The sequence below is a fragment of the Mustela nivalis genome (genome assembly GCF_964662115.1).
Source record: "Mustela nivalis genome assembly, chromosome: 7".
Lineage (NCBI taxonomy): Eukaryota > Metazoa > Chordata > Mammalia > Carnivora > Mustelidae > Mustela > Mustela nivalis.
In genome coordinates this window covers 128,082,749-128,102,397 of record NC_139026.1, presented here as the reverse complement: position 1 = coordinate 128,102,397, position 19,649 = coordinate 128,082,749, and the positions used below count along the sequence as shown (strand labels likewise).

The 19,649-nt window shown below is 37.4% G+C and overlaps 1 protein-coding gene across 1 annotated transcript in view; it reads right to left on the bottom strand.

Annotated features, from left to right (window-relative positions):
* The window catches only part of MALRD1 (MAM and LDL receptor class A domain containing 1), a gene marked incomplete at its 5' end in the record, with an annotated part of 779,396 nt that overhangs the window by 537,161 nt on the left and 222,586 nt on the right, over nt 1-19,649 (bottom strand). The window contains one exon of the mRNA XM_082742491.1: nt 12,867-12,954. Within this exon, the coding sequence (XP_082598617.1) occupies nt 12,867-12,954 (88 nt within the window). The remainder of the gene's footprint in view (nt 1-12,866; nt 12,955-19,649) is intronic.

Below are 19,649 nucleotides of genomic sequence, written 5' to 3'. Positions count from 1 at the left end.
ATCATAAAGAGCTAAGTGGGACCAATTTAGGAGTTTGAAATAAATATAAAAAGCGGTGGAGAAATGCCAAGGTACACAATCCCCACTTTAAGAGATACTTTTCTGGCATCGGTGTGAAGAATGATTTGCAGGTGGTTCTGACAGGAACAGGAACTGCTAAGCTTTTACTTTAATTCCAGGCAACTAAGAAACTAAAGCAGAGAGAGTACGGAGGAAAAAGCAGAGACCTGAGCAACGTCAAACACCCAGTACTTAGAGGACTGGGGATTTGGGTGGTATTGGGAATTTGAGGAAAGTCCAAAAAATACTACTTGGCTTCTCACCTCAAGTTTTGAAATAATTAAGAACTAATAAGACAAAAGCATGTAAGATAAATCAAAATATCAACATTTTATGGATGAAGTTAATAATCTATTATCTATAGACAAGTGGTCTTTTAAAGCATAAAACTCAGAAAGCAGCAGCCTATCTTATAATCTGTACTGGAAACTTCCAGCTTGCCTTGTACAGAAGGAAGCCTACCGTTGTGAACTACTGCAAGAAGTTAAGCAGATCTCATTCTCCCTTCAGCTAACCAGCTCAAAAAAGAAAAAAATCTAAGGCAACATGTACGCATGCTCTGGCCCTCCTTGCAAACTGGGCAGTCCACTCTGACTTTTCCACGCAGCTGACATTAGGGTTCACTCTTAGGGTTTTACTGCTAGGTTTTACCAAACATGCAATGATGCTTCCACCATAATGTCACACAGAGGAGTTTCACTGCACTCAATTCCTTCACTGTCTGAGTCCCTGGTAACCCTGGATCCTCTTACTGTCTCCGTAGGGTTCCCCTTCACAGAGTGTCATACAGCTGGCATCGTATGTTACCTTTTCAGATAGGCTTCCTCCTCTGAATAACATGCATTCAAGTTTATTCCAGGTCATTTCAATGGCCTGACACTTCATTTCTTTCCAGCACTGAACAGTATTCACTGTTTAGGGCATTCAATTAAATGAACACCGGTTAAATATTTATTGTAGAAAAGGTCTGTATCTCTTGCCAAGCAAGGCAGGACCTTAATACACCTTCCTTATTAGACAGTATTAACGTGCACTGCAATACCCATCGCTGTCCATTTCTTTTTGAATCTTTCTTTGTGAACACATGCCAGTGTTATTTCCAGGACAAACCATCGGAAATGAAATTGCAGTTATAGGGTATGTGATCAGTCAACTTAAGCAATCGTTTTCAAAAGTGATTTTACACATTTCCACTCAGAAATGTGTGCATTTCTCATCTTCTCCGAATCCAGCTAACACGTGGCATTATCCAATGTAAGAAAGATCTACCAGTGCAATGGGTCTGAAATAATAATTCCTTCATATTTTAACCTGTATTTCCCTAATTACTGAGAATTTTTCTTTTTAATTTTAGGGGCTACTCAAGTACCTTGCCCTCGCTTTTGACTAACTGTTCACATGCCCTGCTCTTTTTTTTTCTATTGCATTCTTTGGGTTGTTTTTCCTTTCTTATTAATTTATAGTTTTATTTCCCATATACTCTATACTAATCCTCTGTCATTTACTTGGGTGAAAAATACATTCTACTAGTCTATGGTAGGTCTTTTCTTTTTGTATGGTTTCTTTCAAAATAAAAATTTCTAATTCAATGCCTTCCAATTTATCAGTTTTTCCTTTATGGTATGTAGTTTGAAGCTTCACTGGAAAAAAAAAATTCTTTCCTCCTTTTTTTATCATCAATATTTTTTCTGTGATTTTCACAAAATTTTGATAGTTTTACTCTTTACATGTAGGTCTTTACTCCATCTGGACTTTACTGTTATCTGTTCTATACGATATGAACTTAATTCAATGTTCCTTATATGAGTGTCCAATTTTGGATCTACTGATCTATTGAGCAACTCAAAATTTTCTCACTTATTCTATATTTGATCATGAAATGTATTACTTATATATAAGAATGGATAGGAAACATATACCTTGTTTAAATAGTAATAAAAAGGAACAGCCATAAATCTACCATCCAGCTTATGAAATTAAAATTCACAGCTTTTGAATCCTCCACGGTTTCCCTGCTGACCCCAGGCTGCTATCCCTCCAGGCCTGCGGTACGCTGAATCTTGTGTTTTACATTCCTGTTTTCATTGGCTCTTTGCTGAAAGATTGTATTTATTTATTTTTAGAGATAGAGAGCTCATATGGGGGGAGGACACAGTGTGGGAAGCAGAGGTAGGGAGACAAGCCGGCTATACCCTGAGCAGGGAGCCCGACATGGGGCTTGAACTCACAACCCTGAGATCGTGACCTGAGCCAAAATCAACAGCTGGACGCTTAGCTGACCCAGCAACCCAGGCACCCCATTTTCATTTGCTTTTATCATCTTCCTCGTTTGCATATATGCCAGATATCCTACAGTGCCCATTAGCTCATGATGTGATCAAATGAGCTGATGTCGCAAACATCTTAGAACAGTGACTATACAGCTGGAATAGCATGTAGGTCCTTTTCGAATAAATAAGCCATTTAAATTTGAACTTGGATGAATGGACTCATTCTCTATATGAATTTCGGCAACTTGATTTATTTCCTGAGCAATGTGTATTCACCCATCCATGTTAATAATGTTCTGGCTGTTCACATACTTTGACTGCTGTATAAGATTTCACTATGTGATCAAATATATCATTTAGCCATTCTATCATCAGTGATTTTTTTTTTTTAAGTTGATTCTGTTTGAGGTTTTATTTCATACATTTCTCCTGATGTTTCTAGGAGTGGAATTGCTTAGTCAGAGAGAATAGAGAACTGTATGTCAACTTTACTAGAAAAAGCTGAACTGTTTTCCAAAGTCACTACATCAATTTCCATACCTCCCAGCAGTGTGTAAATATTCTGATTGTGTGGCCCACACACTATCCATTGGTGGATGCGATTTACGCACGTGTCTGCCACTTCCTCTGCTGTCTGTTCCCCTGCGCCTCTCAGCCCTTGTTGGGCTCATTTCATCTCTGTCTGATGCTCACATTTACATAGTTCATCTGGTAAGAGTCTGGTGAAGCAAAGTCTTCTTTTGTGTATTTGCAGATATTATCCTCTCTAAGCCTTTCTTCACCCTCATTCCTGGAAGGTTTTTTTTTGCTCGAGGCTAATAGTTATTATTTCGCAGGACTTTTAAATTCAATTCAACTCTCTTCTGACTCTCATGCTTGTTGTTGCGAAGTCTGTCATGAGTCTAATTGTGGTTTTTTTGTAATTGTATTTTAATCTCTGGCTATTTTTAACATAATCCTCTCTCTTCTTTGTTGTTTTTCTAATTCATTTCCAGGAGTCAAGACCTGGACATATTCTTACTATAATATTTTGCGCAAGGTTCACGACACTTCTAAATCTGTGCCTTATATTAATTTTAAGCCAGTGCAGTCTTTGAAAATGACTTCTCCATTTTCTTCATTCTCTTTCTGGAACTCCAACAGCTTTTATAATCAATCCTTCAGGTAAGTCTACTCCTCCATTCCCCCCCCCCATCTGTATATTTTACACTATGAAACTCTCATACCTATTTTCCCACTGACAAATCAAAACATCGACTTTTATCTTTGAGCTGTTTAATTCATGCACTGAGATTTTTATTTCATTTATTTCTCATTTCAAGAAAGCCAAGAGGATTTTTTTTTTAAATATTCTGTTTCCTCCCCACAGTCCCCAAATACTTTTTTAAAACAATATCATGCTATTTTCTTAGGGATTAGAATCCTTTAGTATTTTTAAGTATTTATTAGTTTTCTATTTTTTCCATAACAAATTTCTACAGACTTTAGAAGTTAAGACTAATAATCAGTTATTGTCTGACACAGTCTCTGGGAATGCAAGGTGCAGAAGAGGCTTAGCTTGGTAGTTCTGACATGGAGTCTCTTAAGATTGCTATCAAGATGTCAGCCAAGAAAACAATCATCTGAGGACTGCACTGGGGCTAGAAAATCTGCTTCCAAGGGGGCTCACTCACATTCCTGAGACGTTAGTGCTTCTATTGGCAGGAGGCTTCCAGCTCCCAGGCTTTCCCCACAGGCCTGCTTGAGTATCCGTTTGACATGGTGTCTGGCTTCCCCTCAGACTGAGTGATCCAAGGGAAGACAGAAGTCTAGTTTTGGAAACTACTCCTAGTCACTGCCGTGTGGGTCAATGGTTACACAGGTCAGCATGAGAGGAAACTGGTACCCAGGGCATGAATAACCAGAGTGGGGAATCACTGAGAGCTTTTTGACTATGGTTACCATAATTTGCTATGTTTACTTTTTTTTGTCACTGAGTTTGTCCAAGAGTTCTTCTAGATCAACCTTGAGTCGTTTCTCTTGGAACCCCACTGGTAGCCCCAGTCCAGGTATGGAATGTTCCTTTTGGCCCTATTTTACCTTTTCTGCCCTCTCATCTAGCCCATATTTTCTTATGTCTTAACTCTGAAATCACATTATGCCTCCTGTTCTATTTTCCCATACTCTGTTCCTCTCATCTGGGGATTTCTCTTTTTTAAGCTTGACTTAACATTTAATTGCATGTTATATTTGACTTTTCTAGATATATGTCATGTTACATTGTTCAGATCACCTGGTCTTTCATATTATTAAAACCAGTAGTCGTAACTGCATCCTTAGGCCAGATTTCAATTTAAATGAAGAAACCATTTCCCTTAAGAAGAAATCATGACCATGAATGGGTATCTTAGAAAAAGAAGGTTGATGAGCCAATGCTCTGGAAAAATAGAGACAACTCATTTTTGTATATCAGAAGTGAGCCAGCAATGACAGATAAAAGGACCAGTACTCTGAAACAGAAACTGTAAGATCCTGAAATACTTTGTCCTCATTACTCTGTTAGTCTACCAGAATGAGTTCATCTTAAAAATCAAGTTAAGTCCAATATGTTTCTATTTGATAGCAACAGAAGAGTAAATAGAGAAAAGCGTCTCTTATTCCAGATCCAAACTGGAAAAGGTGGTGTTTGTAGCTGTCTACAAAGATGAAGTTGCAGCTGATTCCTTGACAGCTGGTATGTAGGAGTAAAACAAAGGCCTGAAACATGGTTAGACCAAGACACAATTTGGAAACTGAGGCATGCAAAAGACTGCAAGTTTCCTGACATATTCTCTGGCTTGGGCAGATGGTCCAGACTTTCATCCCAAGAGCATGAAAGTCACCTTGCTCTATACTGCAGTGACTTCCAACAGTATTTCCTAAAGTATCATCATACTCTCAACTCAGGTGATACTAGAAATTACTTTATGCAGTTTTGAACAATTTTAATAGTAAAATATATCTAGAACAATATGCCCATTTTAGTCAGTTTGGGCTGCTCTTCCAAGATACCATAGACTAGGTGGCTTAAACAACAAATTCCTAAGAGTTCTGGAGGCGGAATGCCCAACATCATGGTGCAGCATGGTTGGGTTCTTGATGAGGGCTCTCCTCTTGCTTATGATCTCTTGGGCCTTTCCTTGGTGCATTCATGCAGAGAGAGAGAGATGTATGTCTCTTCCTCTTCTCCTCAGAGCACTAATCCCATCAGGAGAGCAGCACCTTCCTGACCTACTCTAGCCCCAATTACTTCTAAAAGGCCCCACCTCTAAATACCATCACATTGGGTGTGCAGGCTTCAACATATGACTATTGTGAGGACATAAACATTCAGTCCATTGAAAAGGTTATGACAATTATTTTTCACCTATTTTTAACCTTAAAAGGCTAGTGCTGGTAGTAAAGATAAATGAAAGTAATGATGAAGTCAAACCAACAAACAGAAACAATACAAATATCTTTGCATGTTGAACAAAATTGCAAAGGTGAAATGTAGATGACTGAAATTTACACTAAGAAGCAGATTAGTCTGGCTAATCTGATCTTCTTACGCATCCCTAAACCACATGGAAATCAACTCACCCGCCCACCTGTCATCCTAAGTAAATGACTCAATGTTCTAACTTCTTGCTCAGATGTCCTCAATGTTATAACTTCTTGCTCTGTGAATTCTTGTAGCAAATATACTTCATGTTACCCCAATATAATCTTTCTGATGAAAGAAAACACACTTTATACTAGTCGTCACTTCCTATAGCCATTCCTGCATTGGTAATTAAGAAAATAAAACCAGTATTTTATTTTCTTTTTAATCTTCAAAGCCATCTTTTTATTTATCTTTCAAAAATAGTGTACTGGACATTTATTTTTCTTTGATCATTTTATAAAACCAGTATTTTAACACCTCTAGTCCTTGATAAATTATCACCAGTTTCAACATACCTTAACTGTGTGAACTGCTTGACTGATGACATGCCTAGTTCTTCTTTTATCCATATCTTTATCTATAGTTCTTCTTTAGTCTACGTTTTTCCTGGGACTTCTGATGTTAAGAAATATATTTAATTTAAAAATCTAAAATATACTTGAAAATCTTCAAGATACAATTGAAGGTGCCCCTAAAAGAGAGCACAAGCAGGGGAGCTGCAGGCAGAGGGAGAAGCGGACTCCCCATTAGCAAGGATCCCAATATAGAACTCAATCCCAGGACCCTGGGATCTTGACCTGAGCAGAAGGCAAACACTTAAATGACTGAGCCACCCAGCCACCACAACTCAGCTCTTTTTGAAACATTTTTGCTTTAACTCATGCATTCAATGAAATTTTCTAGGTGGCACCAAGTATTTTCTATCTTTACAAACACTATCACATATGAAAGTGACTACAAGTAGACTAAAGTAGCAGTTGAACAATTTTCAAGCTAAAATCAAAGTATTTTAACAGCCTTCTCCATTTTTGGTATTTAGCATTTATCTCAAAAGATGACAAAATAGGGGCACCTGGGTGGCTCAGTGGGTTAAAGCCTCTGCCTCCCAGGGTCCTGGGATCAAGCCCCGCATTGAGCTCTCTGCTCAGCAGGGAGCCTGCTTCCTCCTCTCTCTCTCTCTCTGCTGCCTCTCTGCCTACTTGTGATCTCTGTCTGTCAAATAAATAAATAAAATCTTAAAAAAAAAAAAAAAGATGACAAAATAAAGGTTTGACTTTATAATAGGTTAAGGTTACTTATTTGTCCAATTTGATTTTCTAGAAACAATAAAAATACTAAGTTGAATGGACCACAGGCTTTGGCCAATTTTTTTCATATATATTTGCTACTATTTTCTACATATTTCTAATATATTTCCACTTATTGCTAATATTCCTATATGCTTCCTATATTTTGCAAGACTACACCAAACATGCTAAAACCAGAATACTTAAGACTGCCATCATGAGTTTCAAATTTCTCCAGAAGTCTTTTATTAAACTGTAAATATTTCCAATAATTTGCTTTTTCAGAGTCCATATTTCCTTTAGAAAAACAGGGAAGATTTTAAAATGAAATACCTTTATGGAACGGATTATTCTCAGGCAAACATAACAGACACACCAAATGACTTAAAATTATAAAGTAAAAAGCTGCAGGCGAGGCCTTAAAAATGAAGAAGTAAAAAATACCCAAACTTTTCCCCTTGCCTTTTCATTCATGCTGAAACAAACATTCCTCTTTGCAGAAAGAAGGGTGACTGGAACAAGCATTTACGCATAAAGCTGGTGAGACATTGAGGTTAATGAGGAGGGATGCCAAAAATACACAGCTCAGTCAGTTTAACAATGACAACAACAAAACCATTGGAGGAGGACATCATAAAAATTATGCTTAAGCATCCTATAAACAGTTACCACACCTTCTCAACTGTAAGCCCTCATCAGCTGCAAGATATACCACAGACATCGTAACAACTTCCCTGAAAAAAAAAATAAAACACTAATACCTTGGGAGACCGGATATTCATTCTAATAATTGATATATCTAGCAAGTAACAATTCTGATGTTGCTGAATTCTGAGTTTTTAAAATAGGATGAAAAGCACTTAGGCGATTTTTTTTTTTTTTCAGTTTGTACACAGTATGCTGTGATGTCATGTAGTTATGACTTGAGTTTTACAAACGACCCAGCTATCTCACAAATAATCCTTGAGGCAAGATAGAAACTGTCGTATGTGGTCTGCTAACGGGAACACCCTTCTTGCTTTTCTCATACAGTTTGGAGAAAGAGTCATGAAAAACAGATATTTTCTATGGGACACTTATTTTTAATCTGAATATTGTCTGGCAACAATTCTTATTTAATCATCTACTCTGATGATCTGGTTCAAAGTGAGGAGATTTGACTTTGCCACCATCTTCCATGACTCTCTACTCTGGGAATGAGCAACATCATTATACACGGACACAAAAATAATCACAGGATTCTATTGCATGGTTAAGTTTGTCTACTTTCCCTAGAAATGCAATTAATCTTGTCTAAATGTCTTTTCTCTAGTATCCTCCTGGGTTAGTTTTAAAATAATCTATATTCATCAAGATACGAAAACAGAGAAGGTACAATCCATAACAGAGAATGGATTTGAAAATTAAGTTAGAAACAACTGGAAGTGAGAACATGAGAAAGAGCTGGCCTAGGAAAGCAAATAATGATGTTGTAGGAAAAAGTGAAAGGAAACTAAGCTCACGGCATATATACTATTGGGGGGAAACTAATGAAAGTTTGCAGTTGAAAGGTTACTAGTCAACACTGTTTTGAACTACGGTAACAATGGGGAAAAAAAAACAGAAGAAATTTGAGAATTATTTTGGAGTTGGAGTCAGCAAGTTTTCCAAGTAGGCAATCTTAAGGGGAAAGTCAAAGAATACTGTGGAATTTCAATCTGGGTTGCTGGAGAATAGTGACATCATAAAAAGGTGTAAGGAAATGAGGGAAAAAGAGGCTGATTTTGAGGAAATAGGTAAAAACGGAATAAAGGACTTCTTATGGTCATTTAGCACAAGATGAAAGATATTGGTTATGTGCCAACCCACATTTCGGGGATTAGGTCAATATTTTGCATCTGTGTGTATGTATTTTTAAGTTTTGTTTTATTAGCCAAGGAAGAAAAACACTGTAGATAATCAGTTCATATTGGAAAACAAATCAACATCTGTAAGAGAATCTACATGCGCTGATCCTGTCTCAGCTAACAGAAAGAAAAAAAATAACTGGTCATCATCAAGGGCAATATTTTTATTGAAAGCCGAAATTTCATTTTTACGTTCATCTTATGGAAAGATGACATCAAATTCCTTTAAGAAACCTATCGTTTCAACAAGCTCTGTGGTTTTAATCCGGTGTTTCTTTTGTTACGAAGCCAACATTAAAACCATATAATTCAGGCCGTTTTTTAAATTCCATATTTTTCATCCAAAACTTGAACCAGAAAATCAGGACTAATGGTCTGTAACTGATACTTCACATCTCGGCCTCTGGGTCTGGCCACTTCATTCTCTCTCTCTCCTTTGGAACCATCAGCCACGGAGTGTAAGTAGCAAGATAACCAGAGTAGCAACAGTATCGGCAGTAACTTGTGTTCCCTTCTGTATTATTTTATGGTCTCCGCTGCCACTGGGGTCACAGTGATGCTCCCTGAGCTCAGACTCGGGGGCGATTTGGGAAAAGCCCTGGGCACTGAAATCACAGGTTCTGAGATGAAACTCTCGTTCTTTCCCTCAACTATGTATTTTCATCCCTGCCCTTCAGGCTCTTTACATTTAATTTTTCACATCTATAAAGTAGAATATATATTCTCTTCCTTGTGAGGTTAGTGTTTTTGGTGAGCTGTATGATAGTGGTTAACAGTGTTCTCCTAACAAGTAGACAAAATTTGTTACTTTTTAGCTAGGCAGCGTTGGGCAGGTTATCCCCTGCTCGGTGTGCTCCAGAGATCAACCCTATCCTACATTTAAGATCTCTTTACTGACAATGGACTAGACATTATTCTCGACTCTTAAAAGGTTAGAGGATTGGGGGCACCTGGGTGGCTCAGTCATTTAGGCAACCAAGTCTTGATTCAGGCTCAGGTCATGATTTTAGGGTTGTAAGATCGAGCCCCATGCAGGGATCCATGCTGGATGTAGAACCTGCTTATGATTCTCTCCCTCCCTCTCCCTCTGCCCCCTCCACTCCCTCTGCCCACCCATTCGCGGTGCATGTGTCACTCTCTCTCTAAAAAAATAAAACATCAAAACCAAAGAAGTTAGAGTAGTATGTAAGATGGTACACATGAGTGGTAAATGCTATTAGTATACCGATTCATCACCTCCCTCTCTCTTTCATAAGGACTTCCTGTATACCTATCCTTGCCATATCAGTTGAGAAGGTTTCCCTGCCGCCTTGTTAGTCTTGACCCCACGTGACCTATTCTGACCAGTGGATGTGAGCAGACATTGTGCACAGCATGTCCCAACAGAAGCTTTAAGTGTGTTTTCTTTTTCCTGCCCTCTACTTCACAACAAAATATGTCAGGTAAGGCCTCTGTCCTCTAGCTTTGTCCCAGATAAACAGGACAGAAGAAACAGAAATACACAACCTGAAGCTCTACAGAATTAAGAGCTCTGAACAAGAAACACATACTTCTGCCATTATTGTTCTCTGCCCACCCACATGCTTAAGAGCAAGAAATAAATGTCTGTGGTTATAAGCCACGGAGGCTCGGCTTTCAACAAAATCTAGGCTATGAGTGTGTCTTATAAGTTATAAAAATTATAAATCATAAATTTATAATTTATACATAATTTATCATAAAAATTTATAAATCATAAAAATTTATAAATCATAAAAATATATTTATATATAAATATATGTTATATATAACAGACCAGTTATATATATTATATACTTATATATAAAATTCATAAGTTATATAAATAATATTGTAGCAATAATAATAAACTAAAATATATATCAAAACTATATAAAGCACTTCAAAAGATATAGGCATCTCTCCACCTTTCTACCCATTTATCCAACAAAGGTTAACACTAAGTAATATTATGTGCCAGATGCTGTTTAAGTTCTGGACATAAGACAGTGATCAATTAAAAATCACTGCTGTCAGGTTGCTAACAGTATTGTTGGGGGAAACAGAAACAGAACCATAAGGGTGATAGGCGTTGCAGAGAAAAATAACATAAGAAGAAGAAAAAAAATGTCAATGAAGAGACGCTGTGTGTGTGTGTGTGTGTGTGTGTGTGTGTATGTGATGTTCAGAGAAATCCTTACTAATGAAGAAACTTCAGAGCAGATCAGAAAGAAGCACTTCAGGGAGTGGAGTATTTATCTCATCTCAGGAAGAGGGACAGAAAGGTGTAGAAGCCCTGAGGCATAAGTGGGCTGGAGGATTTAAGGATTAGTGGAGAGGCCTTGTAGATAAGAGAAGTCAAGCAGAAGCCCAGGGGTGGTGGGTGAAGTCCCAAGGTATGAGGGTACCAGGCATGCCTGCCCTGGAACCTACTATAGAAGTTGGCTTTTGCTCTCCATGAAAGAGGATATCATAGGAAGACTTTGATGACGGGAGGACATGCTCTTATCTAAGTTTGAAAAAGATCATTCGCCTGCTATTTGGAGAACAGATTATATTCCCAAGGGTAGAAGATCGCTTAAAAGGCAATGATGATAATCCATGCAGACACAGTGGCGGCTTGGACCTTGGATGGAAGCAGTCGACTCTGGATATATCTGAAGCTACTGGCAATGCAGATTTGTTCATGAAAAATACACAAAGAGAAATAAACTGTCATTTACCGAGACAGGGAGGCGTGGAAGGATGGCAAGATGGAGGGCACCATCAGTAGCCAAGAATTCACTTGCAGCCATCAAGAGATAAGGGTGAACTTGTTGAATTCTAATTTCCTTCTTGCTGGTCTGATCCAGAGAAGGATTTGGGTTTCTGCAGAGTTCTGTGGAAACCATGACACAGAGCAGTTAAGGGAACTAATCCTGCCAGGATGATGAGGTAGAGACTCAGAGCTGAGTCCCACAGGACAACGAAAAGAACCGGAGTCCAGCCTGATTGTGTCCAGGGAGAGGCTGGTGCTCTTCTAACCAGTAGCACTACAGTGACGGAGCAGGACTGAAGGTTAAGTCTTCAGAACTGAGAGTGCTTTCTACATGGATTATTGCAATTGCTTTTTAAATTACTGTGCCTCTGATCTCTTCTGAAAGGAAGCTGTGCTCCCCCTTGCTGGGCAATTTAAGAGCCTCCAGCCTCTGAGCTTGATAACCAGTCCTATTAGTTTGCTACCATTTTTTTTTACACTGCCTGGGTGGAGCTTTGCCTGGGGTGTTTGTTTTAGCTTTATTTTAGTTTATCATAGGCTTGTCTTAGGTTATTTCCCTTCATTATCTTTGAGAAGTCTACCAGACCTCTAAGTTGAGATGTTCAGTAGGTAGTTAGTAAACAAGTCTGGATCTCAGGGTAAAGGCTGAGGATGGAAAGAGAAATCTGGGAAACATATATTTGTGTTGTTGGCTTTTTTTTTTTTTTTTTCCCCATAAAAGAAATGTGTGATACAGAGAAGAAATGGTTGACAGCAATCCTTAGGAATATTTAGTGTAACCTGACAGGAAACCATCTCTGAAGGTAATGGAGAGATGTATACATTCTCCAAAACAATGTAATTATAAGGTGACCAATTCGGTTGTTATAACCCCTCAAGTATAATGGAATTATGGTTTAACGTCAGACATGATTTCCTAATATTTTCCACATGATGAGACAGAAGCATAACTGATTCAAACCTCTTTACCATGTTTGCAAAGATATTAAGACTAATTACTAGCAAAGATTCACAGTGATCTTTTCCAGAGTTAATACACTAACAGAACAGAAGTAAGGATATTTTTAGAATATTGTGGGAATGAAATACTGATTTCCTCCACAGCCTTTTTTCCCCAAGTAAATAGGTTTGAGAATACTCAGATGTTAAAATGTTCTTCCTTACCAGGATAGAGGGTACAGTCCATGAATGACAAATCATCGACAGCAATGTCTCCAGTGAAGCCATCTCCTACTGAAGCCTCCACCAACACCTAAGAAAAATACAAGAAATCTGTTGATACTGAGAGTTTATGGAAACTCACGGTAGGAGAAAAAAATCAGCATTTGCTTAAAGAGAAATTCCTTCCAAGCCATTGAAAAAAATACTTTCTGATAGTGTTTCTGAACAGGTATCTTATCCCTACCTAGATGATTCCAGTAAGGAAGCTCCATTCCTTTGTGGGCCCATTAGAAACATGAAGCCCCTTGTGCTTCCAGTAATTTTCCAAAAATTATAATAGATCAGATTTATATCTACTTCCCTATAACTTTCAACCTTTAGTTTAAGACTCACCCCACATTTTTTTTTTCTGATCCTTTGAGTATTTGAGGATAAATCGTCTCCTTTTCCCACCTTTGCCCAAAGAGTTCATCTGTTTCCAAGGTCAGAGCTCCTCATTGCTCAAGAAATCCAATTTGTGGCCAGAGGGACTTGGCAGCATGTACATTTTTAAGAGCTTTAGAATTTTCTCGCACTGACCTAATTCTGTAACACTTTATGAAACTGGCTAATCGTTATTAGATCTCTTTCAGAACCGCATTAATCACAGCAAACTCCGATGACATCTGTGCTGTTCCAGGAGCACCAATTCCACCAAACCTCCAGGAAAACACGAAATACTGACAAACCACTACAGTATATGGCAGATTGTGATTAGGCCTGAAATTTACTATAATAGAATTAATCATGATAAATTATTTTAATACTTATGCAAATATGCTGCATATTGAATAGGAATCCTGCTATAATTTAATAATGAAGAACTCAAGCAAACTCAGAAAACACTTTCTGTTTTCCCATTATTTATATAAATAAAGGTTTCTGTCGCCTTTTTCGTCACAAATGCTGTATGTGGGAGCTGAAATTTTATTTCTTTTTTTTTTTTTTAATTCTTAGCTTCTGTTCAAACTTGTCTCACACATTATTTATGGGTATCTTAGCTGAAGGGGAGTTTTAAAAGATTAAATTGCTAACCTCAAACCTCTTGACATCTTTTCCAACTTTCTAGTCTTTCTTGAGAACTATCCGAGTTTACTCCATCATTTGTCAGTAAGGAAATTAAACAACTTGGGAAAGGTATGTACCAATGGGTGAAAGTAACCCACCTACTACTGCCAGAGGAACATTTATGTACCAGTACTATGGAAGAAGTGTCCTGGTGCTTTATAACAGATCTCCCCAAATATAAAAGCACTCTTTGTTTCTCTATGGTCATGAATGAAAGAACTATTATCGACAGAATACAAAAATGCAGAAAGAGGGGTGCCTGGGTGGCTCAGTGGGTTAAGCCTTTGCCTTCGGCTAGGGTCATGATCTCAGGGTCCTGGGATCGAGCCCCACATCGGGCTCTTTGCTCAGCGGGGAGCCTGCTTCCTCCTCTCTCTCTCTCTTTCTCTCTCTGCCTGCCTCTCTGACTACTTGTGATCTCTCTCTGACAAATAAATAAATAAAATCTTTAAAAAAATGCAGAAAGAATACTCAGTAGAAAATCATACAATTATTCTAGTAAACAAAAATTCAGCGGTCAGAATTTGGCAGAACATACTGAAAGAAAATATTTTTTTGTTCTATTAAAACAAAGAAGACGGCAGTTGGGTCCTTGAGAGGGAAAAGGCAAATGCAAAGATTAATTACCAATTAATTCCCTGGATCAATAGGTCTATCTCACTGCAGTACCACATACGACATGCTAAGAAAGGCTGAGAAGATGCAAGAAAAAGAAAAAATTAGGGTCAATAAGAAGAAACACAACTGACCTTGCTGCACTGCTCATGATTATATTAGTTCTTGAATGAGGAGGAATAGAAAATAATATAAGAAATCCCAAAGTTTGTGGAAAGCACTGTGCCTGTCCATATAAGTATCTGTAAGCTAACTCTGGGGACATATACATACTTCTCTCCACTTGAGAATGTGGACTCAACTGTTCCAAAGTACTCTTTTTGTTGTCATAATGTAATCACAAATTGAAGCAATGGCCACTTGTGAAGATTATGAATATTCTCATTTGTGGGCCACACGAGGTAAGCACACCTCTGAATGGATGCTGTTTGCAAAATCTTGTTTCTATTGGAGTTCACTGCACATTACACGAGAAGCATTTTCACAGTGCTGGTATTAGCATTAGGTGCCAAGAAGAAGGCAATGAAATAATCTGAGGCAGAAGACAGTCAGGTATTGTGCTAAGACACAATGTAACCATAATTTTTGCCAAAATATATTCCATTTCCTAACCCTCTAAATGTTAACATTTTTGAAAATAAACTATAGCTTCACGCTGAAATACTAAAAATGTCAGTTGTATGAATATCTGCAGTCTCAGCCTCTTCCCAATATTTAATTAAACCAACCATTAAAAAAAAAAAAAAAGAGCCTACGTGGTAACAAATCACATTTTGAGAAAGTTATGAATGTTCAGGTTGAATTCTACCTTTGCCCTATATTTAGATGTGGTCTTGCAAAACACTCTGCATGTTATCCTGAGAAACTAGTCCTAAGAAAATAGTCACACACAAAAAAGAACAAACCCAAACGTCTTTATTCTGGAAAATTCACTTTCATTTCTGGTGTTTTTCCCAGAATAAATGGGAGGATGGTAAAACACAAACATTATTGTATGCAGGGCAGTACTGCCGTTCTGGAAATTAAAGAAGCCACATTTTACTCTTAAGTGCCATTTGTACCTCACTGAATTACTTAAAGGGCAATTGGAAACTCCAGTTTGGTCTAAATGACCTGCATAATCTGTAGAGGCCAATTCTATTTACATTAGAACTATCACTGGCTTGGAACTCTTATAAACTATTCCAGTGCTTCTAAGTTGCTGTTTTCATGGGCTGCCGCATCTAGATGCTCCAACTAAAGACAGAGTGGCCTTGCCAACTACATTCCAACTTGTAGTTCTAATTTAACCAAAGACTCAGCTACTAGAAGGGTCTCAAGACTTGCCTGAACTCATCTGCCTCTATATTTAGGAAGTTCTGAATTACTGGCCAAGCATTTTAAGTGATCTGGAAACTCCCATTATTGTATATATGTAACACACCATTTAATCATAATTTTACTGAAATATCTTTAATTTCCTAACATATATATGTATCTATATTTGTGAACTAACTCATAGGAAAGAAAAAATGGTATTAACTCAACCTGACACCCCAATACCCTAACCATCCCATGTTTGTAAAAGAATACAAAATTCAAACATAGTATATCGATTTCTAATATAATGCATCTTCAGAAAGACTTGAAAGAAAGGATTTCTACTTTAAGATAAAAACAAAACAAAACAAAACAAACAAACAAAAACCCTATACTCAATGTAGAGCAACTACAACTCCAATGCACTGCTGATAGGAATCCAAAATGGTGCAACCACTTTGGAAATGGTTTGGCAGCTTCTTATAAAATTAAACATGTGCTTCCCTACAATGTTGCAATCCTACACATAGGTATTGTTTACCTAAGAGAAATGAAGCCATGCCAAGCAAAAACCTGTTCACAAAGTTTATAGCAGCTTTATTTACGATCTTCATCTCCAATAGCTGAAAACAATTCGAATATCCTTCACCTGGTAAATAGGAAAGCAACTTGTGGGAGATCTATACAATGGAATTCCACTCAGCAGTGGAAAGAAACAAACTAGGGGTACATATAACGACAGCTGTGAGTCACAAAAGCATTGCACCTAGTGACAGAAGCTGGGCTCAAAAGGCTACATATTTGATCAATCCATTTACACAACATTCCAGAATAGGAAGAACTATGGAGAAAGAAATCAGAAAAGTATTGCCAGGGGCTGTGGGGAGAAGACAGGGACTGATGACACAGAAGAATGGAGATCTGGGGAGATGAGGGATAGATCTCCTCAGTTGTGGAGGTGGTTACACAACTGTGTAAGTTTACTGAAATTCACAGAGCTAATCACCTAAACAGGATGAATTTTACTTATGTAAATTATACATCAATAAACAAAAACATTTATTCTATACTCACTGCTATAAATCATTATCCCAAGTAGTATTTTCACTCTTTTCTAAATTACTAATTTCATGCATGAAATTTTATAATTAGCACATAGTAATCTGAAGTAACTCACTGTATTTTTTAATTCAGCTATGAAAATTTGCTTATGATCCACTAATAATTTCCCAGAGAATATTTGTTTTCCCTTATACTTCCTAGTGATGTCCACTTATTTTCATTTACTATTTCCATAATTAAAAATGCAGAAACAAAGAAAATGAAAAACATAAAAATTCTCTTTTACCCTGTTTTTATACTTGACTAACAGCTGAAGTAGCCAAACTCTCATAAACACATCCAGACAACTAATATTTTACCAGATAAGCTACAATTTAAGGGTTCATAGAAAGTCAGCTTGGGATCTCAAACTTTCTAGGTTAATATCTAGGGAAATATTTGCTAGATTTAACATAAAAAGGTCTTAAAATCACTACTGGAATTTTTTATACAACCTTGAAACTAATCTCAAGGAAATAAAACTTAGATTTGTCTGACAAATTTTGTGTTTCCTTTGTCCTTTTTTTTTTTTTTTTTTTGTATGTCTCTGGCCATATCACATACCCAAAAGTGCAGAATAATTAGAGTTTTCCAATTATTATACAATGTATATGAGCATTATTTATCATTAAACATGGGTCACAAATGTTTTACCTAAATTGTGTATATACTGAGCACAGAAATGGATAATAAAAATAAAACCATGGCACTAGAGAGATGAAATAAAATGTGGGAACAGATAAGCAGGGCAAGTGTAATAAAAGGATTACTTAAAAAGAAAATGTCTGACGTCTGCCTCATCTGTTTAAGATCTGTTTGGGGAAAAAAATCATGGCAAAATTTTTGTTGGTATTTTGGCCACATACCATGTATCTTCTTACCTAATATCAGGCATAATGTATGACTTCCTAAGAATTTTTTATTCTTTAATGATTGTGTGCTTTGGCATTGTGCCAAATGTTTCCATGGTTACCAAAATGAATTAAAAAAAAGAAAAGTCTATCTTGGTGATTTTTCACCGTCTAAGACAGGATGGCTCCCAGGAGTGTGGTTTGATCAAAACAGGGCTTTCAAGGAGAACAGGTTGCCAAATATTTTAAAAGTAGGATTCTTTCACAAAAAGATACTGTCCTGTAGTTGCTACGGTCCCGTTACTCCCTATTAAAAACTAACTCTAAGGCTGAGTGTCCACGGCCATTTATTATTTAACACCTGACCTACTTCCAATTCCTATCCCTTGCCTGGTTCCCACAGGCATTTGAGTTTGCAATTCGTTGTGCATGTTAGGTCAGAAACCATGAAGGGTCTGAGACTTGACCCTGCTCACAAGCTAACAAGATACCCTGCCCCCGCTTCATACACATATACGGACAGAAGACACCAGACGCTTGATTTAGAGGAACAGCAAACAGCATCAGCCAGGAGAATTCCTTCTACTTTTCCCTCAATTAGATGTTTTCCTCCACAGAAGAAGATCTCAACATGAGGACACTAACTGTTATAAGCTGCTGAGACACCTGCTCATCTCAAATTCTAGAGAGAGAGGGAGGATCGGAAGGAGGGAGAGAGAGAACTTAATCTGAAATTTGTAAGCAAATGTCTCAGGGTAAAGGCTATTCAAACACACTCCTCACTCAGATACTGAACTGTGAAGAACACAAGAAATCCACAGAGAATTACCTCCCAGCAAGGTAGCTGGATGCTGCCACATTGCTGATGTATTTAATTCGTGGAAGCACTATCACTCCTGCCAATGTAGGTGTAAATTAAAATGTTTGCTATTTTTTTAATTAAAAGGTTTATATCAATTCAGCCTCCTTTTCTCTTACACAATACCCCATTTTTTACTATTCTAAACTAAATGAGTATAATTCATTGGAGTCTTCCGGAGATGACCACCCACCTGCTGTTGATCTAGCTCCTTTCATACCCACAGAATCTTTTCCCATCAGAGCTTCTGCTATATTGAGAGTAGAGATTTAAAAGAAAGAAAAAAAATCAAGGAATGGGGAACGCATTTGGGGCATTCAAAATATCATTCACGTTTCCTTATTTTGACAGAATTCTGTTATTCTTGAATGAAAGAAACAGAAACTTAAAAAATCATGTCTAAGTATGCAGGTCATGTGAAATTGATTTGTTTTCCACGATTGTTAAAGGGTTGGCAAACCACAGCAGGTCTTCTGAGGTATTTCATGTAGTTTCAGATGTACGAGAAGAGCCAAAATTTTAGTGAGTTCCCCGTGCCCTCAAATATAGTTGCCTAATATGCCCGAGTTAAAAAAATAAATAAATAAATGTTAATCAGTCTGAAACTAATTGGCTACTTGACACTCTGCAAACTCACACACTACTTAAAGCATCCTCTGGAGACCCACATACCATGTAACCCATTTCACATCTCATCTATTACTTCAATGTGGACAAATAATACTCAATTTCCCCTGTCCTGGGAATTTACAGAAGCAATCTGACTGGAGGTTACAAAGAAGCATTTAATTGAAAATAGTCTAGTCCATATCAAAGAGGAAAAAAAGTAAAGAAGGTTTGGAACTATTAAAAGTTCATAAAAGTAGGTTTTTTGTTATTTAAAAATGATGCAGTAAGGTATAATAAGATTTTCCTACAATACAATACTGGCCCAAGTGACTGGCTCACACATGC